The sequence below is a fragment of the Nomia melanderi genome, chromosome 1 (assembly GCF_051020985.1).
Source record: "Nomia melanderi isolate GNS246 chromosome 1, iyNomMela1, whole genome shotgun sequence".
Lineage (NCBI taxonomy): Eukaryota > Metazoa > Arthropoda > Insecta > Hymenoptera > Halictidae > Nomia > Nomia melanderi.
The window spans coordinates 1,612,958-1,624,495 of NC_134999.1; the positions used below are offsets into that span (position 1 = coordinate 1,612,958).

Below are 11,538 nucleotides of genomic sequence, written 5' to 3' on the forward strand. Positions count from 1 at the left end.
TATCAGACGATCCCAGATATAATCGTTACCCCGTTCATGAATTACGCGAATACACGAGGAATATGCTCCCCTTCAACTTGTATAAAACAGTGGCGGGGCGCGAAGGAGGCAGAAGCAGGGTACGATGCCGACTATATAATCTCATCCTGACTCGTTTGATCACGTACATTTGCACCCGACCGGATAGCAACAGACTCTTATCACGTGTCTTTTTCAAACATTCAGTGGGTTTCGAGTTATTTGCCATCCTATTGAAGTTATCTACTATCTTAACAGTCAGTAAAATTCAGTTTCTAATATATTGTGCCGCCATGATGAAGATTGTTGTAAGTGTAATCCCTACTTCCAATCTTTATTCATTTCAAACACATTTCTGTCCAAAGAAAGCTTCCATTATTTATACAGGATGAAGAATCTCGAATTCTAATACATACTTTTAATTAATATCTGAAGTATTGGGTATAAAAGTGCATAAACTACAAGCTAAACATTTTAAATATTTTAATTATTATAATTTGTTCATACTTTTGATTAAATGTGTAACAACAACAAGTGTGAGAACTTCAGTCTACTAAACTGTTCAAAGATAAACTGTGACAGAGCTTTCTTTTATTGTATACTTACAAAATTAGAAATAGGAAGTATTGTTTTGTTTAATATTAGAATCGCATTGTTCATGTAATCTTGTGAGTAGAGTTTATTATTTAATAACTAATACCTTGCTGCGTTGAGAGAGATTCCTCTGTATTTCTCTGGAATGCTGCTTAAATTCGGGATGCTCAATGGCCTACTTGTTAATACAATCCATTGTCTACCTACATTAATAGTTTCCTCGCTTACAGCAATTGTTTTAAAATTTTTCAAGCACTTCCTTCAAATACTTCTCAGTTAAAGTTCAATTTCTAATAAAGTTCAGTTAATACATTACTTATAAGTATTTTGAAAACAAATTGAATTTTTTAATATTTTGTGAAATCAAATATGTAACAGGATAATGGGATTTAATTGCTAATAAACTGCAAATAATTTGAAAATGTTTAGTGCTAAAATAGTTGATAAAATTTGCGTTGGCAATAACATATCTAATCCTTAAATTCTTAAAGCAAGTATATGTATCATGCATATGTAATATATATGATTTTGTAAATGTTCCAGTGTATATAATCATGCAAAGTGTATTATTAAATTGTGAATATTTATGTAAATTTTATAAGTAATTTATATAAATCGGAAACGAGCACATTGTTTAACCTCATAAAGATGTTATCAAGTGCTCAAAGAAGTAAAATTGTTTACAATTTTGAACAGATTTTTCTATATTTAATAAAACATTGTGTTCAAAAAAGGTGCATGACCTGTGAAATTAATATTAAAAAAGTATTTTAAAATAATGTAGATTGAATTTTAATTGAAAAATTCGTTTTTATGAATCTTTGTTCAGTTTCTACTATTTTCGCCATATCCCTTCAAATAAAAGAAACAGTAAAATCTTTTTTTTTACAAATAATTATCTTTAAAGGACTTTAAAATATTTTTAAATATTTGTTCAAAAAGTTGCTTGACTAATATTGCTTGAGATACTTATTACGTCTGACAATTTTTTCACCAAAGTGAGAATATGTAAGTAAAATTAAGTGAATAATAAATAGTGGGTTTTCTCAAACCATTTATTTGCTATTAATATGCGGGAAGTTCCTGAATAATTATTCATCAAACTGTAGACAATCTCATTCGATAATTTGATGAGAAAATGAATTTCCGTTTTTCCGACACTCTGATATACAATCGCAGGCATACATTGTGTGTGAACCTTCGCTTACGTTACAGATTATCATATCACAGTATTAAAAAGGTCTCTTACGATCAATGATCTGTTTACTAAGATATACCAAGTCATACTATAAATAATACCATTCTTCGATGCAAATTTTTGAAACTTTTGTTTTGAAAAGGGATTTTTTAATGCTCATTGTAATTGTTTGATATCGTTGAATACATTATCTGCAATTTAGAATAAAACGTGTAACAAATCTCTTCACACATGATTATTCTCTGCCCGAAGTGTTACTTGTTTCATCAAAAGTTAATGACTGCTTCCAATTTTTTAAGCAGTAGCATACATGCTTAAGTCAATATCTAATAACACTCTTTGATTACTATTTTTACAAAATACAGATCACTGTCAACTGACGATACTGTTTCTCATTTGAATATATTTTCAACTGTTCTTATTGGTTTCATTTCTTCAAACGTTCATGTACCCTTGGCACTACACGCACACACACGTGGAGTACAAAAACTATGTGATAATTGAAATGTTTGCTGGCTATTATTTTTCTAACACAGATGTACTTGTCATATTTTACAAAAACTATACAAAATAACTGTTTGGTTGAAATCATAACATTAATAAATAACCATACTCTTTCTCTCCCTCTCTTCTTCTTGCTTTTTATTGATAACTATTATTATAATTAATAAAAGTCATTAATTCCTGTTCCTTAGATGGTTCTGTTAGGATTCACAGCAATGGTGTCTGCGCAACTCAATAGATACTTGTACAATCCTGATTATTATGGACGACGTTTTGCTATATTGCGACAATCCCAAGACTCTTCTCCGGATGGATCGTACTCCTACAGGTGAGATCGTCCTTCTACAGCGTCCTGGACGTCGACGAAACAATAAGCGACGTCGAGGTACGTTTCCACAAACGCGATCTCGACACGCTCGAAGAATTTCGCTTATTCTTGGTTCTAAAAACTCATCGGCGTGCATGCACGTTCCTTATTACCCACCTATTCTATTATTAACTTTATCTATGAATTAATAACTGTATTCGATTAATTGAAAGAGTAAGCATAAGTTAGGAGTGTATGAACACATAATTCCTGAGAATGTAATCAATAGATTCCGGATTTCCATACAATCGATTCATACCTCGGAAAAATTTCGAAAAAAGAGAATTTTTTAAAGAAAGTATAATACAATACAATATAGTATAATACAGTGTAATAAAATTCAATACAGTATAATGCATATTTTGTATATTATAATATATACAAAAATTTAACACAATTTTCCATAACATATAACTTCAGATTCTACAAATTTATTTTAAAAATTGTAAATGTACAGAAATATCCACAGTCAAATAATAAATATAGAATATAGTACTAATAAATATAATAAAACAATTAACAATTTTATGATTATATATATATATATATATATATCATTAATAATCAGATTGTTGATTTGGTACAGTTATAGTATATTTCAATATGAATTATGTGAATATATGAATCGATATTTTTATATTATTATTATTACATTGAAATATTTAGTAAAAAAACCAATTAAAAATTTACGTATCATTTTAATTGTCTATAACTTTTGTTGTTTGGATCAGTGGACAAAAATGCAAAATGTCGGAATAATGTGGCAGTCTGTCAATAATAATAATAAGAATGAAGAATAAATTTTAGTTAAAAAAAAACAGTGTTACTTCAATTTTTGTATATACAAAGATAAATACCTATGCGAGATATTATTCCTGTTAATGACTAGGTGTTTCTTATGATTTTAAATTATAGTCCATTACGTTTGAGGCACATATCGAGTATTTGCTATGCACTTCTTAGATTTTGATTTGCTTTGTAATTAATACTATTATATTTGACGCTTAGGAACAAAGTATTTCACTAATTCTTATTGTTAACAAAATAATAAATGCGAGTTAAAGTTTTCATAATATGTCAATGATGTAAAATATATATATCAATCAAACTATATGAAAATCACTGAAATATATAATTCATTATGATCTCGTTAAAAGGGAGGATTTTAAAACACCAAGTCTGAAAAACATTGGACACAATACTAAGGTTTACATTGCAAAAATAGATCAAATTTTGAAATGTCACATAATCAGATTTAAGAGGTTGAGAATAAGTATTGTACAAAGATTTGGTTCAAACTTTACGCAATTGTAGTCGTTTCATTTTATTTATGAAAGTATTACAATATCAGATCAGATATGCAATATTTTTCAGTAGGATCCAATTTTAATACTTCTTACAGTATACCTGAGCTAAGGCAGACTTCCTTTCACATCCGTTATCCATTTCCTTCAATTTCTTTTCTTTCAATTCGCCACATAATAAATTGTATTACAAGTGTACTAAAATAACTAATCAAACAAAATACTACATACCGTTACATAGAAAATATTAGTTTCTAAACTATACTTTCTCTGCTAATATGATAAATATCATTCTTGTGTGTAATTATGAGAATTACATTTGTATTTGTATATATGGAGAATTAGTTGAAAATTTCAGTGATAAATAAAAATTTCAAACGCGTTTACATGTGAAATTTAATTATTTTATATAAATGAGCGAGCAAAAAGAAAGTAATTGAATGAAAATCGCTGTAGATGTGCTAAGAACTAAACCCTGACCTTCGACATGGTAGTTGAACACGCTTCCTCTAGACCGTAGCGGTGCTTGCTCCCACCTTCTACTAACTATACTTTAAATAGTATTAATTCTTCAATCATAAATGTTTTATTATTAACCGTACCGACACTTTCTATGTACTTTATACATACTGAACACACAAATAACTGACTACAAAAGAAAGGCAAACGGGGTAGATGATCAATTTTTCTTAGTGAAAACAGAAACAAACGGAAGAACACAAATTGAAAAACTGAATAATCGGACAATATAGAAATTGATATAATGTTAAACGAACGAATGAGAAAGCAGAATTTTGAATGAAATTGTAAAACTGGTCATTGGATGGATTCGCGGTATGGTTAGTGTTAACAAGTACTGCGTGCTATAACCAGTCCCAATCTACGATTTCAGAACAGCAAATTAAAATTTTAATTCGGCATTTTATTCAGAGTATTTATATCGACAACACAGAAACAACATTTCTGACGGAAAAAACACAATTTTGATTTCTTTCAGTATTTTATGTCGTTTGTTAGACATAGGTTTCGTCTTGGCGTAAACTACTTTCTTTATAAAAAATTGTGTTTTGTTGCGGGTTATTAAATTTTTTTTCAGTAGGTGAATTTGATATTGCACTCTACTGAAAAATATAAAGGTTTAAATATTCATTGATGTCTGGTTCATTTTATTTACATAATCATCTAAATCTTAGTCCCTTATAATTAGGATTTCGGGGAAACTAGGGCCGAAGTAGTGTTTGAAATAAGTTAACCATTTGCATTCGAGAGACGACTCTCAGTCACCGCCTAATTTGATACAGTAAAATTACAAGGCTTAATAATTAATATTAACCTTTGTGTAATGCGACAATATTTGAAATGTTGAGCTAAAATAGCTAAGAAATATCATCTGTCTCATTAAAAAATGTTAAATATTTCTAGTGAAAAACTTTTGAGTGTGAAGGAATAATCATTTGAGTCGATGCGAAATCGATTTTACCATTAGTTTTACGGAACGTGTCAATTTGACGCGTATCGAATTTCATAAACATTATTTAGTAAATGTTTACGTCAATTTTTATTGATGCAATAACACAAACGTGTATTTTAATTGTCTACCTTTAAACTTCTGATTTTCAAAATCTAAATGAACGAGCTCGAGTTTTCGAAGACCAATAGGATGAACTGTACAATAAATATTTGTAAACCTAATGTTAATAATCCTCGTGCAATGTTTTGACAACAAATCGACATTCATCTTGTACTATTCTTTTCTATCATAAATCTTCTCGCGTATTTTACACATTTACACACTTTTAAAAATAGTAAATATTTACATATTTAAAAACCTAGTAACATAATATTGATATCTAAATGTTTACTAACTTTATATCTAAATATAAATATATTTTTTTTTTGTTTTTCCTATAATAAGCTGATTGTTACGTAGACCAGTGTGTCAATACTTTACATATTAGATTTTCATTTTTTTCCCACACCTTTGAGTGGTAAATTGTTAACGTTTCTATATCAATAATTACTTCTATATATAATTATAGTACTGAAAGTTTATTTTGTCATAATATGTTATTTTCTACATTTCGTATGAAAATATAGCAAAAAACTGACTATGTCAGTATCCTTTTATCAACTAATACGTATCCCTATTATATATCTTTGTACCTGTTTACTTGTCATATAAATATAATTTGAAATGATTTTAATAATTTATCATCTTGTGCACGATAGTAACACTCTTCCCAAAGTCCATGTGCTGGTCGCTCAAAATGTTAGAATTTCGGTTATTAAAGGACTTTTGATATTACTAACAGTTTTTAGTACCATTGAGAACCGCTACCAACAAGCGGAAAGCGGAGTAGGTCTGGCTACGGAAGTGGAAGTACCTGTACGAGACAGCGATAAGCCATTTATATCGTAATTTGACATGCAATCCTATAAGGTTGAGTTCTCACAAATCACACTTCGTACAAGATATAATCAAATTTATATTGTTTCCTAACAATATATCAACAAAAAGATATAGTAATTCAGTAGAAGAAAATAAAAGTATCATTTTCTTCTTTTTCGTTAAGGTTTTAGTTTTTTCTTTAGGATTTCGTGTTTGAAAAAAACAACTTTCTAAATTCGTCAGGTACTCGTGCCAGTGAATGAAAATTGGCTAACACGTTTAAACATGACTCGCCGTTTTTTCTTCTGCCTAATGATTCTGGAATACTAATGGGTATTCTACATGTTTTCAAAGTCGATTTTATCGAAAAAAGAGTTTGAGAAGAAAAAAATTGTGTACTTCCTTCTGCATGTAGGATAATCTTATGCCGATTGTATTCGATTTGATACCGGTGTAGATTTTTTTTCAGATTTCGAGATTAGAATTCTGATAACTTATATTAAATAGAACATTATTTTCTGCCTGAAAAATTTTAATATAACCGAAGTAATATAAAAATGATGAGAAATTTAGTTATATTTCATACAGTTAGGTACATATATTTTAAATATTTTATCAGTATTTATAATGTGAAAATAAACATTAGGTGCTAGTAAATTATAGATTGAGTCGATATTCTGGCACTAGCCTAGTAATCACGTGATGCACGTGTATGATCCAGAAACACGGGAGTTTCAACGACTTGCAGGGCACCTTTATCCTTAATATTTATATAATAAATATAGAATACTGTTATAAACAATAGAATATATATTATTTTCCATTAATTATATAAAAAAGTACATACACAAGAAAGTGATGAAATGTTTATACCGAAAATTAATTAGTGTAAAAAACAGTTTAGCTACAAACTACTTTACGTCACACGTAAATGTATATATACTTGAGTATTTCCTTTATATGCAGTTCGACAAAGTATATTTTACTCTTCTTATTAAATATGACACCAGTGTATTAATTTCTCAGAAATATAGATTATACACTAGACTTCTCATTAGATGACACATACTTGACGCACGCTTTCGATTAACATCTTGCTAACAACACTTGTCCGCGCCCAAAAGGCATTTTTTAAGTAAAAAATGAACTATGAATTGTTACGGAAATTTACATGCAAAGTAAAGTAAATATAAGAGTAAAAATAAAAGTCAAAATACAAAATTTCGAAAGTGAGTTAGAGGAGAACATTAATTTCTTCTTAGTAACAGTTTCAGAAAGTAGAAAATTTGACAGAAATAAAATATCATTCAAGTTCTCTTATTGAATTTCCGCAAATCGTAAATGTGAAACGATTCATAGTACAATTTCAGCAAATGGGACACTAAAGACAGTTGAACTCGAACGAAAGAATTGTTCCGTGTCAGTAAATTTTTAAACAAACTGCGTCGATTAAAAATTGAATGATAAAAGATATGAAGGGGATCGCTATTCGAACGATTAATCTACCTGCTAACAAAGAAACGCCGGTTTAAAAGTGCGCGTGTGTGTGCGCGGAAACGAGTGAGATACGAACGAAGAAGAGAGAGGGGACGAAAAAAGGAGAGGAGGTTGCACAGGATATTCAGCTGTGAAAAGATATGTAATTAGCTTTGATGTTAATCATTTGTGTTAGACGGTTGCGCAGTTAGCAATAACACATTACACAATAGAATAATTACAATCGACCTACCTGCCTACCTACATGCATACTGTCTAGTACACTTTGAGGTTCACGCCTAGAGGGTGCCCCACCTATTACACTTGTCGCGCCGTGAATCGAACAAGCTCCACCTTGTGTCTCGAAGGTGAGATGTCTGTCAAATGATTCATGAAGTTGTCATTTATATATTATTATTGATTTCCTAACGATTCATCACTTTTATACGACTTTAATTAATGACTTTAATTAATGGTACACGGTTCAATGTTTATTACACTGTGAGAAAGAGTGTGACAAGAAATTATATAATTAAATAAGATTATTGATATTATATACTTAGGTAACTTTAATTAAGAAAATTATTAAAATAGTTGCGATTTTAAGCGACAACATGTGACACTTCAATCGAAAATTTCTATATATTGGTTACAACGGTTTGAGTAGTATAACCGGACGTGAATAGATTCCTTGGGCAAACATAAATTAGAAATAAAAGGCAGCTGTGCATTATCAAGCTAAATTTTCTCGAAAATGAAGTCTTAAATGAAAAATTGTTATACTATATTTTTCATTTATGTTTTCATAAGGAATTTTCTCATTCCCAATTGCATTATCCGAACCAATACACCTTCTATCCATTGGTCATGTATAAATTTTATTATTTTTGATATTATGCTTGCCTTTTTTTTGATCTGTAACACAAATTTTCAAGTTTATGACATTTTAAAATTGTTTTTTTTTTTTTATATATGAAGTTATTTATTATAGTGACCAATAATTTTGTTCCGTATTTCCGTCAAAACAGTTAAATGTAGCAAACATTAAACATTATGATAATTACTCTGAAACTCTTATCTTTTATTGATCACAGTAGTCTTTTCACGTTTTTGTATCTGTATACGCTTATATTATGTTGTTGAGACACAAAATTTTCATTAACGATTGATTTTGTTTTTATTTATACAGTTCATTTTTCTTCCTCGAATCAAACAATTCTTTAATTGTTAGATAGTATTAACGGAATGCAACATAAAAGTCTTAACGCGTTAATATTTTCAGTATTATCGAAAGTGACTGAACATTTGATACCGTTCAAAATGTTAATCATTTGTTTGAAATGAAATGAATGTAATTATTTTATTTATAAAGTACGATTAGGTGTCTGGATTTTTATATAGTTGGCGTAGTTGTAAAACAAATCGTAATTTTTCCGTCTCCTCTGAACATGGAAATTGGTCAAATGTTTTTGGACAATAGTCTACATACTTTTAATAATATTTCTTACTGTTCTGTGTATCTTCTGTTAACTTAGTAATCAATTTAAAATCGTTTTCTGAGAACATAAATCAAACTAAAATCTCTTGTATTAGCCTAAAACGTAACAGTACTACCATATGAAATGTACAATCAGAACGACAATGACAATAATAATAATTAGACTGTTGATTTTTATGCATTCATAAGAAATTCGAAAGTACAAAATATATATACATTCAAATTATTATATTTATAATATGTGTTACGTAGGTGAAATCATTTTCTATCGTAATTCTATTTTCCTAATTATTTTGCCAAAAATCTGTATCTGCATACAGATTCGCAGTCTAACGATACCCATATTATTCAATTTTCTTCTGTGTTTCAGTTACGACACAGAAAATGGTATATCTGTAGCGGAACAAGGTGTACCGAAATATGTCGGACCAAATCAGGTCGAGTCCGTACGAGGCCAGTTCAGTTACACTGCACCAGATGGTACGCCGATTTTGGTTACTTACACTGCCGACGAAAACGGTTTTCAACCGAACGGTGCCCATCTACCAACGCCACCGCCGATACCAGTCGCAATACAACGTGCTTTGGCTCACAACGCGGCTCATCCCGAAGAAGAAGAACCATACAGACGATACTAAAACACATTGTCGTTCGAGTCTTGACTATAGGATCCTCTTTTCGAAGCAGATTTACGCAGTATAACATACTTGGATGATGAACTTCCCGTTCCTCTACGACCATGGTGAACTATCAATAACAACAAAGATTAATCCTGGAATAATGATGCCTGCGTTCATTTTGACCCAGTCTTGTTTAAATGCTCTATCTAACTTCTCAGATTCCGGCGACTAATTTAATTCAACTTTTTAAATAATTACCAACAACATCTACGTGTCTTACTTACTTAAATTTACTTGCGCGAATTACCCTAAGTGATTTACAATTTCTTATGTGGTTTTGAGATGCCAAAGCTACATTCGGAAATAGTCCAGGCCAGTTACTTGAATTCGGTTTAATAAAGAAATTTTCGGAGAAGTATTTTCTTAACTATGTCGAAAGCGATAAATAGGTATATTTAAATGGACGTGGATACGTAGCCTGTAATATTATTAAAAACGTTCGCTTTCTGAGAGTTAATATCTTACGCTTATGAATAGAACATATTATAATTATCAACATGGGTTTTTCTTTGTATTAGATAAACCAGATATTGTATTTAAATGGTTGAGCGGTAAAACAATTAAGTTGTTCGAGTATCTATTTTTGTACTTCTCAATTTGTTAATGATGTCCTTGTCATTTCACTTTTACGTTGATGTAGAAGTAAAGAACGATTACGGCATTTATAGCTGCGATATTGATAATAAAGAATTAAAAGGGACGACGAGTTTCCCACTGTTTTATGATGTAATGAACACGAATAAATTGGAAGTGATACAAATTTTTTGCTTAAGTTTTTATATGTTGTACTGTCAATTAATTTATTAATCAATCGATTGATCGCGTTATGTAAACCAGCGACGAAGATCAATATCTCGCTTCGTTGTTTCTAACGTGATTAAGTTAATTTGTTGATCGTAATAGGTTTCTGAACTATTTTCTCCAATCCATTAGTATCGTTACTTTCATCGTAATTACGATAAGTAAAAATAGTTTCCCATTTTGAACGTGAATGTATCTATGGAAAGTTGCGACAGTGGAGTAGAAGGAAACAGCGTGACATGAATTCGAATGTGTTTATACGTAATGTTATTCAATATTATAGTTTTCATTGTAATATAATATATAAATACACATGTGTATGTGCCTATAAATACATATTCATGAAAATATCATAACAGTTTCTGTATTATTCACTTTTTTGGCGGCCTGTAGAATAAGGAAAACGCGAAAGAAATCTTAAAAATAAATGTGTTGTTTATTATGAGACTAACAAAAGTTTTCATAGATATATATTTCGTTATATTTTACATATTTTAATGAACTACGCAACGCATTTTTTTTTTTTCAATTAAATATCCTACATTTAATACTATGTAATTATTTAATAATTATTAGATTAAGTTAATAATAGCAAAATAAGACGCGAACAAATTCATAGAGAGTAATTCATACATTCAAATGCGAAAGGCGTACAGGAGAAGTACACCAGCTTAAATTTCTACATAAATTTTGTTCAACTCAAAATACT

The 11,538-nt window shown here is 29.8% G+C and overlaps 1 protein-coding gene across 2 annotated transcripts; it reads left to right on the plus strand.

The window, feature by feature from the left end:
* Window positions 1-153: 153 nt before the first annotated feature.
* LOC116429065 (endocuticle structural glycoprotein SgAbd-1) lies at window positions 154-10,788 on the plus strand. Of its 2 annotated transcripts, none has more exons than XM_031981535.2 (3): window positions 154-326; window positions 2,506-2,642; window positions 9,719-10,788. In XM_031981535.2, the coding sequence occupies exons 1-3, from the start codon at window positions 312-314 to the stop codon at window positions 9,984-9,986; spliced, it is 420 nt and encodes a 139-aa protein (XP_031837395.1). In that variant the 5' UTR covers window positions 154-311; the 3' UTR covers window positions 9,987-10,788. The 2 variants fall into 2 exon arrangements, with proteins under 2 accessions (XP_031837395.1, XP_031837483.1); XM_031981623.2 differs by having other exon boundaries at window positions 175-275.
* Window positions 10,789-11,538: the final 750 nt, after the last annotated feature.